General features: G+C 41.8%; 1 protein-coding gene across 1 annotated transcript in view; it reads right to left on the bottom strand.

Annotated features, from left to right (window-relative positions):
- Positions 1-14779, bottom strand: part of CNNM2 (cyclin and CBS domain divalent metal cation transport mediator 2) — a 119439-nt gene that overhangs the window by 16985 nt on the left and 87675 nt on the right. Inside the window, exon 2 of the mRNA XM_010285278.1 lies at positions 5435-5578. Within this exon, the coding sequence (XP_010283580.1) occupies positions 5435-5578 (144 nt within the window). The remainder of the gene's footprint in view (positions 1-5434; positions 5579-14779) is intronic.

Here is a 14779-nt window from a genome sequence, read left to right as displayed (position 1 = left end):
AGGAATAGAAACCACCCAAGGGAGTAGTTACAGACTAAAAACAATCCCTGCTTTAGGATTATAGTCTGAGACAGACCGTATCTGTACTTGCAGTTAAAGGAAAGATGGATACCAAAGCAATAGAAAGTGAATAGGAGAGAAGTCCCCCAGAATTTCTCACTAGGTCCTACCTCTTGTAAAAGGTAAGAAGAATAGAAACTGGGCTTCTTCTGAAAAGCTCAGAAAATGCTATATTTTACAATGCTGTGGCTGAGATGCTTTCTCACAAGGAGCTCCATCATTGCTCTCTTCAGGGAGGCAAAAATCACCACAAGTACAAGTTTTGGCTCTAGGACCGGGAAATGTCTCTTCAGCAGGGCACTAAAGCATCTCTGTATTTCTCCTGTGAATGTACCACCACAGGCTTCACACCACACTTCTGATACCTGAAAACAAGGCCAGCATCACACCCTGGGAGGATGCCTTAAATCTTTCTCTCTGCATCAGTCATAAAGGTAAAAGACCCAGGCTCTTAATCAAATGATGGGTGATTTCAACTCCTCCTACTGTTTCCTTGGCACCTTGTCCAGAAACCTTCCCCCCAAGAAAAAGTGTTACAGAGAGCGGAGCCGTATGGCTTAAAGCCATTATCTTGGCTTATTTTTGTAAGGGATGGTCTTAATTGTTCTTTGCTATCCAAACAACTTTTGAGCTTCTTGAGAGATATAGGAACCAAGGATTGGATGGTGATTGATTCAGAAGTAACTGAATCTGGATGAGGTATTTCCTGTCTGTCCTTTTTACAGTAGGTAAGATGGAGACCTGGGCACTGAAATTACCTTGGCATGCTGAAACTATCTCTGCTTACAGAGTGCTGTGATGCTGTTTGGTTCTGCAACATGAACAATGTGATGCATTTGGGATACCCTCAGGAGAACTTTTGGCAAGATATCAACAAATATTGCAACTATCTTCAGTAGGTTCTGGGAACATTTAGACTTCTCCTCCAAAAGGGAGGCAGCAAGGCTGACTGTGAGCTCCTGAGCTGAGGTCTCCCTTGAATTCAAGAAGAAGAGGGATCCAAATACAAGTAAGGTTGTGATTTCTTGAATATTCCTGAACTTCCAGGCCTGATGAAGAACACCACAAATTAGGCATGAATTTCCTTGCAGGAGCTAGCTTGGACTGCAGAGAGCTACAGAACAGGGAGTTCAAACCTCAGATAACCTATTCAGTTGGGTGGGCAGGCAGGCAGCAGGCTGACAGGCACTGCAAATGCACCCAGACAAATGTTCTGGGAAGGTTCTTGTTCTCCTCCTGTGTTCCTTTTTGTCCTTAGGACACAGTAGACATCTGCAGTGAGCTCCAGACAACAGAATGAGAACAAAAATATTTTATCAAATGGAAGTGTGGTTCTGCCTGGCACACAAGAACCATACAAGGACAGAGACAAGCAACTGCTTGAGATGTGCATCTATTAGATACTCCAGGAAAAGAAAGTACAGCTCCCAGAGGACTAGACTCACTGACCCCGTGCCCACACACAGTACCAGCATGTTCAGCCCAAGGCAGCCAGAGGTGGATGCCAGAGTCTCACTCAGCACACACCCCATGTCCCCCTCTCCCTCATCGCCCCAGTGATGCACACACGCAGGCTGACAGTCTATGCCCCACACACTGCACGGGTCTTTTTAAGCCTGTGAGTTTGTTTCATTTTAAAAGCAAGGTTTAGGAACTAAGTTAGTTTTGCCAGTTCTTTTGGTCCCTAGCTGGGGAAAACCAGGTTGCCCTGTGTATCACATGTTTTGGTGACTGACAGAAAGTCAGCTGGACTAAACCTGAAGCTTTTCAACAGCCTCAAATAGCTTTCCGTAAGGATGCAGCTCCTGCAGCCTACCGGTGCTAGACAGCAGAAGGTCCTAATGGCCAACATGGTAAAAGTATCATTGGCAACCACTTTGGTATATCTAAAGATTAGATTCCAGCTACACAAAGCTCTGCTCTCCTGGCATAGGACACTGGTGTACACTATGCCAATATCTGCAGGTCTTGCCAGACAAATCGGCATTTTTGCCGATTGTTGCCTCACTTCCACTGGGTGACAGTGGAAATACTTACTGGGGCAAACAATTTTTATTCCCGTAGCTCTATGGTTTAAATGGGAGAAGTGATACAGAGTTTACTAGGACATATATTTAACATACCTGTTTTGACAGCTGTTTAAAAATAGGAATGTTCGGGTAAGATGTGGTCTTCCCCTCAGGGAAGTGACTTGCCAAGGCTAAAAAAAAAATCATTAGGTGAAAGCTACTGCAGCTGCAGCAGCTCTGTAACAAATGTGCCCCATGGCCTGGCACTGAACGCCCCTGCAGCATGGGCTTGCCAGGAGTCATATTTGCCGAACAGCACGTGGGAGAGGACGTAAAAATGCATGTAAGCTGATGCTTACAACCAGACTATTTATCCACAACATGCAGAATATGTGCACAAGGGTGTGTTAAGGTATTTCATTTGTAGAAAAATTTTTTAGATTTTACGTGAGACAAACCCTCTCTGAATCTGTATGTGTGAAGAACAGCAGCATTGCAGTTGAACTAAGGGGATGATTAAACTCATCTTCAATTAGACAGATCTAAATAAGACAGGGCACCAGTCAGACCAGATCAGAACAGTGAACCCCACGTTCCCCAAGGGGACTCAGAGTTCTGAGGCCAATGCAGAACATACAGCCTTCTCTCTTGGGCTTCTGAAAAGGTTGAGAAATGCTCTCCCAGCACGGCTAGGGCCATGGCAGTGCAGGACAGATTTCTGTAGCGCGTCAACCATGAAAAAATGCTCCAACTTTCCAATACTACGAGCCAAACACACTGATAGCTCTTCATTGTGACACCAGCTGAGACATAGTAAGAGCCGACCTGTGTCATGACAGAAATCTCTTCTCTCATCCCCATCAGCATCCCCAGTACAAAGTCTCACGCTCAGAAGTACACAGACTATCTGGATGTTAATAGGTCAGACGTATTTAACTATTTTTCTTGCTCCCATCTTCTTCTCCTTGCTCCCAACATGTCTGCCAGCCATATGACATAGCAGACTAGACCAATCTGAAGAAATACCACATATTTATTGGGCACACAACCCTCAAAAAATTCAGCTGCAGAGCTTCAGCAGTGAGAGCAGCTTTCAGCAAAAACTGCAAACACACAATTGCTTCTACCCTGACACAGTTCAAATGCATTTTCATGGAAACATAAGAAAGGCGCAGATCCAACACCAAGGTCAGCCATTTCATCAAATTTCAAGTTACCATCAAAGCAAACCAAAACATTTTTAAAGCTTCTGAATAAAGGCGTAACAAAGCTGTCAAAATTTTTCCTAAGGTCTACTTTTAAGTAAACACCTAGCATAGAGCAAATCAGTCCAAAGGTTTCAAGTTGCCTTGGTCTGAGCTGAGCAAGCCAGATTGGTCTTACAACAAACAGCATCAGAAAACTCTAGTGCTAAATGGGTTTACTAGCACTAACACACAACATCAAAAATGAACTGCTGTAACCTATCATGGACAATAAGGTATCTTCAGTAAACCCAAAGCATCTTCCCCCATCACTACACCAATTGGAAGTGGTTATGGCACATCAATCTGCCCAAACCCAAAACCTGTCACATTTTCTGTGATCCTCTGGATTTCTGCTCTCTCCCTTACTGCTACAGTTTCCTTCAATCTAAACAGAGGAATGAACTCCAGTGCTTCATAAAGAAACCAGAAGTTCACCTTCATGGTACATAGTACAAGTCACCCCCCGAAATTTCCTGCATCCTCCAGGAAGCCTAGGAAGTGAAGCTTCCCTCCTGTTCCGAACCAGGAATTTTCAATAGCAAAACCTTCCCAGGAAGGAGAGTTTCAAATGAACTCATGTTCACCAGCTCTATTTTGTTAATCTAGGAAGTGTTCAGATAGTAAAATTAAATTCTCATTTCCTTGCCCTCTAACATGCTATTAATGGCCAAAGCTTTTTTTGTCCTGAAGAACAGCACAGCATGATCTATGTGGTTTCTCTTAACAAACAGGGGGAAAAAAAACATTGAAAAGCATATGCAATGTCTTTTCACTTGTAGAAACACGAAAATATCTCAAAGGTGATGAGACAAAGATAGGATCTTTTGGGAGTATAAAAGAAAGTCTGAATTCACCCTGTAAAAGCATTATGTTGTAACTGATTAGCCCAACAATTCATTTGTGAAGGTACGAAAAGGAATCAATACTAACTGGACTTTGTGGTTTGCATAGTAATTAGACTGTTTAGCATATCGTAAAACACAACTGTGATTTACATGAACCTTTGGGCACATAAATACTGAGAAAATACTGACCAGCTACAGAAAGTAGTTCAGGCAGTAACAATGAATTAGGAAAAGTAGAAGTATGTCTATCCCACAGTGTAAAGTGCTCATTTGGCATTTGGCTTGGAGGGAGGATGGAAGATGCTTGCATTGGCCTGAAAAATATGCTGTAGAAACATTCAGATCCCTTTCATGAGGAAAGAAAAAGAAAGCAAAGAACAGCTGAACAGTGTTAAAGGTATTTACAATGATTATTTCTATTACAATAGAATCTAGAGACACCCTCATGCTACATGCGAACACATAGTAAAAAATAGCATCTGCCAGTAAGTGATCAAAGCACAGATAAGACAGATGAAGAATGACAGAAAGGAAGTCCCATATGCACAGGCCAGATTGTGCAGATGGGAAGAGAAGCAAAGAAACTTTAGGCAACTGGCCAAAGACCAGACAAACTCTAAACTGGGAAAGAAAAGGGCCCAGATTTCTCAAGTCCCAGGTAATGCTTGACCTGCAGCATCATCTCCCTCAACACATGTTAACAGGAAGGAAGGAAGGAAGGAAGCTGTACTGAGTGATAAAAAGGAGTCGTTTAGGACATGCTGGTTTTCAGCCCTGAAAGAAGATTTTCCATTCTCAGGTTTTCTGAATGAGTGACAGAGACTCTAAAGAAACTCCATTCCCCTTCCTTAAGGCATGGTATTTGCCTGCCTTCTTGCTAAAGTATGGTAGTATGTGGACTACAGGCCCTTGAGGTAGAGAGAGGTTTAGGGGAAAATGTGGGAAGTCGTGAGCACTGTAACAAAAAGGTTTAACAAGGCCACTGTGGTGGAGAACAGCTAGCAGCAGAGACTAGATCATTGCAGATGTAAACCTTCTTGATGAAAGGGTCAGATAAAGAAACCTCACCTGTTTCTGAATTAATACAGCATAATGGGGTGAGGTGCCCATGCTGCAAAAACAAAAATTACTTTGACCATCTGAGCGATCTGCAGGTCATTTGACTGCTGAGATTTTAAATCAACAACATCTCTCAAAACACAGCTATTAAACACAACTGCTGCTGGATGGAGTCTTCCCTCTTGTCCATAAGCAAAGTGCAAATATTACTCACTGTATAGATCTGTTTCATCCAGAATTTCAGACTTGATGATCTCTTCAATCACATCTTCTAAAGTGACAATTCCCAGGACTTCATAAAAAGGATCCCCTTCTCCTTCATTGTTTACTCTTTGTACTATAGCCAGGTGAGACTTGCCTGCAAGAAGACAGATCAGCAATTTAGACATTTTAGAAATTCCTGAAAGATCAGAAATTATAGCCACACAGGTATAAATAAAAAGACAAAAACATTGGTATCAGGCTTCATGAAAAAAGAGGCAAAGCTTAACAGATGCTTCAAATCATAATCTATTTTCTGTCTGAGAATGCATCACATAAATCCACCTACTGCACTAGAGAAGAATGGCTAAAGAGATCAGTGCTCTCTTCCTAATGTCTTTCACAGTGATCCTGTCACTCTGGCATTGAATTTATTGTATTATCTTGCTGACAGCTGTTCCACTTCTTGTCTCATGCATTGGCAGAGCAAGGCCAGGATGGAGCCCTCCTTTGCAGTGAGCTCTGGTGGAGGTTCTCCTCAAGCTTGGAAACAACAGCAACGATGGCCAAACCACAGAAGCATGTGGACAGGTTAGAGCTGGGGAGAAGAGGTCAGCCCAATCCATGAGTTTCTCTTTTTCTTCTCCCTCCCTCAAAAATAATCTATTTAGACGTGCTCCATACTGGGGGGCGGGGGGCTTATTCAGGAATTATTTAAGTAAAATACTCAAAGTGACAGTATCTGATCAACAAAGAGAAAAGCTAGGATGAGATATACTAGTGGCTCTAAAGATCCCTGAGCTGTGCATCATTCATAGTATATTCTGTAATCCCTAAAGTCCTTTTGGCCACAGGAATAATAATAACAATAATATCATGACCCTTTGAATCTGGTTTGATATCCTTGCTTGCCAGTTTCCCTAGTTGCCATTGAAAGCTGGTCCTTTGTAAAACTGAATAAAAAGTAACACACTTTCAAAGGGTTCACCAAATACAAGTGGCATTTTGAGGTATAAATACAGCAGATATCAATATGCTTTCTGAACTATCGGGAGGGAAGCAACATCATCTCACATTCTTCTTTGCTGGTCTCAAAAACAATACTGATCCCCATCCGTGGAAGATAACAAAAATAGTTCAACTTTCCTTAGACCCCTTTATAGGCAATAATGTCTGCATGTTTTAAGATTCAGATTATTAGACTAAGAAGCATTCAAACTATTCCAACCCAGACTTACTCATGCTTAAAGAATGAAAATATCCTGAACAAATTAGACGAGGGAGGAAAACTTATCAACTACTGATATAAACATTGCATCAGGTCAAGTCAATTCACTTTGGTAAGTTTTTCACATCTGCTTTCCCAGGGACCCAACACAAGCAGTTAAAAACAAATTCTTGGTGAATGCTGTCTGTCGAAAGTTAAATTCTTTTGCTATTCCCAGCTTGTGATCATTTAAAAGGAATTTTCCAAAGCAGGGTCTAATATTAGACTCAAAATGAAGTTTCCATTCCACTTAGGCGATATTCTCACCAAAGTAACTACTGCATAATCTGATTGTCTTGGAGCTACTCGTTTAGATGCAGATGGACATACTTTAAATACCAACTCCACAGCACTGCTGAGTCTTATTTTGAGGAGACCTTATTCTACAGTGAATTAATAGAAAGATGATTTGTGATTTTAAAGGATCAGCATTCATGTTGTACCGAAAGTCTTTCACTGTGCCAGGTTTTATTTCTTTGCATTCCTTGCAAGACTTCCAGCTCTTTTTACCGCTCAATGAACAGCAATAAAAAAACAAAGTGACTGCATAAAAACATGAAAGATTGAAGTACTATTATAATTGCTGTTCCCCTGTAATATATTAATCCAATTATATCCTCTCAATATAATGATGTTCAAGAACAACTGTGGCACAAAAAAAATGTCACATGGACAAACCAAATACTGTAATTTATTTCCCAGCACCTGCTCAGGTATTAGTATATTCACTTTCAAGTCAAAAGGCAGAACTCCTTCAAGAACCATTACTATCACAGACCACAGCAGCTCATTTGCACATGCTCATTCAGATGCTAATTCCTGAGGACCACCGTTCTCACACATTAGTAAGTGGTAAGAGTGCTCAGATCTGCAGAAGTGAGTAAAATTAAAAAACAAACAAACAAACAAACAATGCTATCAATTCAGTGTTTCAGTTTTGATCAGAATTAGCGAATTACAGCCTTTACCTCCACTTCTGTGCTGCCTAAGATAAAACTGAACTAGGTGATAAAATTTCACATTCTGAAAAGGGCAGTCTTTCTAACAGTGGAGTCCTGATCACATCTACAAGCAATGGCAGAGATTTATGGAAATGGAACTGGGGAATATCCCGAGGGGCTGCAATACCATGGGAAGTTGTGCACGACTTTCAGCCACAAAACCAGTTATGTGCCCTTTCCATCGAGGTGGTCCCCACCAAGAATTTAGGATCACTAAAATGTTATGCTCTCCCCATTTTAGCAGCCGCAGCACTCTGATCTGACCAACAGTACCTAATATGAGACAAGTGACCAAAATCTGTACCAGTTACTGCTCTCTTATGCAAAGTGAGCTGATAAGGAATTAGTTATGGATGGGCATCGGACATTTTGCACTTTCTACAATGAAAAAGGCAGCTAGAAAAATCTTTTCTGGCTTCGCAATAATCTCTGGGTTTTAGGCGTTTTTTTATTTATTATCCGAAGTATCGGGATTGTTGAAACTTGTCATAGTTTTAAATGTCGCTGCACTTCTTTGTGGGTAGCATCGATGTTCAGCTCTACCTTCATTATTAAAACTGTATGTTGCAGAGAGTTTATCTGTTTAAAATGCAGGCTGACGTCCCTCTCGACTGTTGAGTTTTCGTATTCCTGACTTTTTCCTATTTCCTGACCCCCATCCGATCACTTTGATGGGGTCACATGAATTTAAGCCAACCTAATCGGGCTGCCTCTAAAATGCTGCCTTTTGCTCTCAAAGTCATCTCCTTCCTTTGCATTGGCTCCAATGCTCACACAGTCACTTGATGAGACAGACCAGAGCCAAAAATTATATTTCTTGGGTCTTTGCAAGTTAATTTTGATCCACATCCAATAATTTGCCAGAAATCACCAGAACAAGCATTGGCGCTGGTAACGGAGGTGTCACGAAGATGCATTCCTGGACTGGCTGCCCTCTCAGACTGCTGCATAGATGACCGCAAAATACCCTCTACGCATGGAAGTAATCAAGGCAGAAAAGGCTACAGGAAAAGCCATAGAAGTGCAAAGATTCCTTTATACATCATAAAAGAGCACGACACAGCATGTGCCCAACTTTAAAAGTGGCCTGTGAGTAAAATAATGACTCCTCCGAGTGTTTTAAATAGAAATTGGCTACAGCTTTATTCAAAGACTTTATCAGGCCACCGGTATTTGTCATACCATTTTATTCAACTGAGAAAGAGGTTTCAGCTGCATTTTCCATTGCCAAGGATATACAATACCTATGCAACCAGGAGCTGAATAGAGTAAACATCCAGGCAAGGAAACCTGGACTCTCTATAGTATTCCTAGGGCTTTTAGAACAGAACACAAATTAAACAGAGAGTGCAAGCGTGCATGTAAATTATATAAATAATTTCCATACTTCACTGATTTTCTGGCCACAGTCTCTAACCACACTACATCTATGACAACAATCTTTCTCTAATCACTTGTTTTAAGTGTTGATACAATGAGATTTAGCAAGCAGGCAGCTCTGCAGCACTGCCAGATCTGATGATAAAGGCAGAAATGACCTGAGTGATGTGTAATAAGAAGCACAAGGGGAGAACTGTGGGCAGTGCTCTGACCCGCAGCTCCTCTGTGGCCATAGGCAGGCAGCATTTGCTTTCTGCCTCAGCTTCCCCCATCTACAGAGACAGTCAGTAAAGTCAGCCAGAGCCTACGGAGCTTAAATGTGTACATGGCTTGAGACACAAGCTGTGACAAATGCTAATCTCTCAATTACATTCACAGGCAACTAAAGGACCAAGGAGTTTTGTTAAAAGCAAATCCAGTCTCGTCCCATTGCTCAAAATCTTGCCACTTGGCTTGGATTTTGCTCTGTACCACAACTTCTGATTAATTTATTAAGCTAATTAAGAAACATGAAGATGCTTAGTGAAATCTGCATGAGTTAGTGAACCTAGAATGAGCTCCCAGGAGTCAATGTGATTGACTGACCACACAGAACAGCCCTGGAAGAAATGCTTGAAATACTGGTTCTCTTACTGTACTTTGACCATTCCTTGAAAAAGATACAGAAAAAAGAATTTCACCTGTTGATCCTAACTGAGGTATGTATACGTTTAGAGCAAGGACCTCCAGAATAGTGCCATGCAGTTCAAACTAGAGATGAAAACATCTGACCAAGTTCAGCTTCTGCTCTGGTCAGCACAGAGGGTCTTGTCTACATGAAGAGTTTTGCCATATGTATAGAGCTGTACCTACCCCACTCTCACATGCCACTTCCCCACAGACAGGCAGGCGGAAGGAATGGGCTGACGGGAACATTATGAAGTTCTATAAATGTAAATGCAAAAGCATGAACTTGGTACAAAATAACCCCCATGCGTTGGCACTGGGGACTGACTGGCTGGGTCTGCAATAAAGGACTCGTGGTCCTGGTGGACAAGCTACAGAAGTCAGCAGTGTGTCCTTGCAGCAATGAAAGCTAAGTGCACACTGATTACATTAGTACACGTGCAGCTAGCAGGTCAAGGGAAGAGATTATTCCCCTCAATAATCAAGAGATTCTTGAGACTGCACCTGGAGTACTGGTGTCCAGGTTGGGGTTCTCCAGTACAAGAAAGACACTGACAAACTGAAACAATTCCCGTGGATGGATGCTAAGATGGTCTGGGGCTGGAGCCCACGATGCACAAGGAAAAGCAGAAAGAGCTGCATTTGTTCAGTCTTGCAAAGAAAAGGCTAAAAGAGAGGTCTTAAAAGTCTTTATGTACCTCATAGTAGGCTACAAAAGACAAAGCTGTATTCTTCGTTGTGATAAATACTGATGGGACAAGAGACAATGAACACAAGTTTCAAAAATGGAAACTCTCCTTAAATAAGGAAAACTTGTTCCTCATGAAGGTGGTCAAACACTGGAACAGGGGCTCAGAGGGCTGTGAAATCTCCATCTTTGGAGGTATTCAAAACTCAGTGACCTGAGCCAACTTCAAAGGTAGCCTGCTCCAAAGAGGGTGTTGGACCAGATGACCTCCAGAAGTCCCTTCCTAAATCATCCCGTGATTCTAAGAGACTTTGAAGGAAGGCCTGACTGAAATCCTAGCCCAAACTCCATTTCTGACTTTTCATTCCTGAATTTCTGCTTAGGAACCGAAAAAAATTACGTATCATCCTTAGGTACTGAAAATTTTGCAAAGACAGCAAGTAAGTTCTACTGACTTGGAATGCCACAATATGGCTTTGTATGTGACCAAAAGTAATAGCAAAATTACACTACTAGCCAGACTACACTGCAGAAAGTTATAATACTGCTGGCATGGCTTTAAAGCAAAAGAGGAATCTCAGGAAGTAAGTGGTTCAATAGCAGAGGTATAACTCAGGGGCTCCAAGCAGTGAAGGAGCAACAACCTATACGTGACGTGTATAAGCTTCTATCATGAGTGAGCAACTAGAGATGCCTCTATTTCTGCAGAAGGAGATTTATGAACTTAGTAAGTGGGAAGATTTGTATGTGTTACTTCCCCCATGCAAGAAGCAGATCTCACTAAAGGCCCTCAGTTTCCGTTTATTAACAAAAAAAAAAAAAAAAAAAAAAAAAATCAGTGCTAAATCAAAGCTGTGGTAGACATCTATAAAACACAAGATTCCTGTTAAGTTATTTTGTGGTAAAACTAGAATCAGGCTAGTCCGTTTTTGTTAAAACCAGTAATCTGAGTCCATTTGCTGTTGGTGAGTGCCCTGGAACGTTAAGCTATAACCTGTTTAATATGCCTACAATGACATGGAGAAAAATCCCCTGTGTTCAGCTGCCCTTGAATTTGCTAATTAATGATCTGTGCTTCTGAAAGATGTCCCAGTCTATTCTTATGCAGCTGTTTTGGTTTTGACTGATTTCTACAAAGGTAAACAATTTGGTCTGCCAGTGAGATTCACAGGTTCAACAATATATTATGCAAAACAATCAATTTTAAAATGTGTTGTATAATTTAACCATTAAAAACAACTCCCTCTAGAATAGCACTGGCTTGCAAGCAATTACACCTAAGTAGCAAGTGTTTTCCTAAATTTCTTTTCTGCAGCACAGTTCAAGGACATTAAATCTCTCTTCTATTAGCAGAAATTTGCATTCATGTTGTTTGCTTTTGCGCTTTGATTATTTTCAATGGGGAAATCAGACTGCTGCTTTCTTCCCCCACCTCACTAATAGGTGTATGCTGCCTTTGGGTTCACAACACAACACTGTACACAAAATCCAAAACTTCTGCACAAACATAATCTAGATTTAGACTAGGCTTTTTAGATCCTGCTCTTTTCAGCAGCAAAACACACAATTTTTTAACACGTATTTGGGAAGCGAACCCAATAACTAACATTCATTTTAATACAGCCACATGAAACTCATCCAGACCCTCAAGGAAACGAGTGAAAGTATCAGCTCAACCACAGGGAATATGGCAATTCTTCGCCTTTAAAGCAGAGAGCTTAGAGTCTCATACAAACATTAACTAGAAACCACATCAGCCTTCACAGGAAAATAAAGTAGCGCTTTAAATAGATTCTTTGTGTTAAAGTCCATTTTAGTGGGAGGACGCCAAAAAAAGGAAAAATTAGGGAGAGTTTCAGAATGACTTCCTGACAGTGAATTGTATTTGTAAGGAATACTTTCCCAAGGGAAATGGCAGAAGCTCAGTTACTTGCAACTTTGAAAACTCAACTGGACAAAGCTCCTAGAAAGGACTCAATTCTCTGCTGCCCTGTGGCAGATGGAAGAGAAGGAATGAGCTAACATTTTCCATCTCCAGCAGTCTATCACTTGGCAAAGGCGCTCCAACTCAACTGCTGCTGCCTACCCTTCAACCAGTTCTGGTCAGACCTTGGTAAGAAGCATGTTGTCAGACTTAATTTACTTCGCTACTGCTTCTAAGAGTGAGAGCATAGCTCTAGAAAGCTGCTACCTGCTGCAGCTTTGTGTGCAACTGAACTGAACCTGGCAACAAACTTGGATTAGAAGCTAAGAAGTCACCATAGGTCTGTGAGCAAAAGAAATTAGCTGGGAACCAGGAATAACTTGAGAGTAAGGAAAAAGATCATTTCAACCCAGAGCTCTGCTATCAAAGTGGAAATCTTAGGGAAGAATCAGGAGAAGCAAGAACATTTAGGGAAAACTATGACCAGGTGTAGGTAGGCAGCAAGAGTGAAATTAAACGAGTGGAAAGGAAAAGTTTCAGAAATTCCTTGAGTACCAGTAATGATTCCCTTGCCATGGACAGAGTGCCAATGCTTCCCAGTCATGCAGTCCTTATCCAGTAGGGAGTGTGGTCTGGATATAGCTGGGACTGGCAATAACCAGGGTCAACAGGGGTGTAAAATGCACACCATTACCTGGGCTGCTCTCAGTGTTGGCCAGAACATCTGATTTCAGCCTGGTAAATGCACAAACACAAGCTGCTTCCCAAAACTGGAAGCCAATGCCCTAGAGAAGTATCCGCTGGATCCGAAGAAGGAGAGGAAGAGATGGAAAATGTAACACTTGCGAGAGAAAACTCTCACAATAGCAAAGAGTTTTTTGACACCCCTCTGAGGCTCTAAACTGAGTACAAGGTTGTTATCTCAGGACACTGGTGGCTTGAGACAAGAAACAGACTTGAAGTTTAAAAAACAAATCAAGGAAGCACTTCAGGGAGGTGACAACAATGAGAAGAGAAAATACTGAGTCTGGAGAGAGACCTACCACTCTTTGGGCTAACACAGAACAAAAAATTCTGATAAAATTTAGTATTCTGTTTCCTTGCCTTAAAGTCATTCTTTGTCATGGTTCAAGTCTTCCACACTAGATTCAAAACTGAAGTGTAATTTCTCCAGTGCCTCCACTTCCCAAGGCAAGTAATGAACTTTTGGAAAGAAGTGTAAGAAATGCATCTCTTTACTGACTTGCACCTCCACAGCGCAGTCAGCAAGGATTTTTTCTTAGTGTTCCACGACCCTAAAAAGGAGCCATGCTAATTTTATTACTTCCCTGTTTGTTCAAGATTGTCTTGGGATGAAGAGTGGGCACCAGCCAGCAAAACTGCAGCCAGCAGAGGGAGCGCAAAACCTTGGGTTTGCTAAGCTCAAAGCTCCAGGTCCTCCCCAGACCTCAGTCCAGCAGCGAGCAGATGAAGAGGCGAGGTCCCAGATTCTGGCATCGGTGGGGTCTGCTAGCCTGCTGCTGAATCCGGGCAGGTCTCCTTTGAGAGATGCATACTTCAGCCTGGGATTCCACAGCAACGACCAACATCTGCCATGGCCTGTTCAGTATCTCCTTCTGTAGCTTTGCATTGCTGCTATGACCTGTGCCCACCGCACCTTCCTCCCTCTCCCCCACCCTAGAGGGGACAATTTCTTGAGCACTTCATAAGGGCACAGGAGAGAAACCGTTGCCTCGTTAGTCTCCTCCATCACTCCACCTGTCCAACAGGCTTCTGCCACTAACCAACAGTTAATCCACTAAATAAAAACAAGAATCAAGAGATGTTTATGAGCAACAAAAATATAAGTCAATCCAAACCAATAATGAACTCAAATGACTTTGATGTTCAGGTAAGCAAAACATGACACCAACAGAAACAACAGCCTTGGTCTATATCATTGCAGCCAAAAATCCTACTGAGCTAATCCTCTCTCCCTCAATTCCTAGAACAAACCGAGTTTAATTTAGGTACCTTCTAGATTTTGGCCTCTACACCATGAGATTTTAAATCCGACAAAGGTAAAGTACTAGAAGGCACAACAGAAACATGTTTGGACATTAGGAGGAGGTTAGCTGAGGCCAGCATGCTTACATAAGGACCTAAACCATGCTGAGAGCAAAGCATATGAGCCGAAAAGGAAGAACAGCATCTTGGGACTGTGGGTTGTGAAAGGAACGGGGGGCTGGATATAATTCTCTTGTTTGTATTACCATCATCAGCTCCTGTAGTTTACTTTTAGCTCACTATTTAGGACATAAATTTAAAAGGGGCTCATGTGTTACCAACATCTTAGATCATTAATATTCCATTTTAATGACCTGTTTTACTTCAGGCCATTTATATCACATGCAGTTTGCAATTCCGGCAGCTCAAAACCCCAGCTGGTCGAT

Source organism: Phaethon lepturus, unplaced genomic scaffold, assembly GCF_000687285.1.
Source record: "Phaethon lepturus isolate BGI_N335 unplaced genomic scaffold, ASM68728v1 scaffold1394, whole genome shotgun sequence".
NCBI lineage: Eukaryota > Metazoa > Chordata > Aves > Phaethontiformes > Phaethontidae > Phaethon > Phaethon lepturus.
Note: the sequence above shows the minus strand (reverse complement) of the source record. Positions and strands in the feature narration are given on the sequence as shown.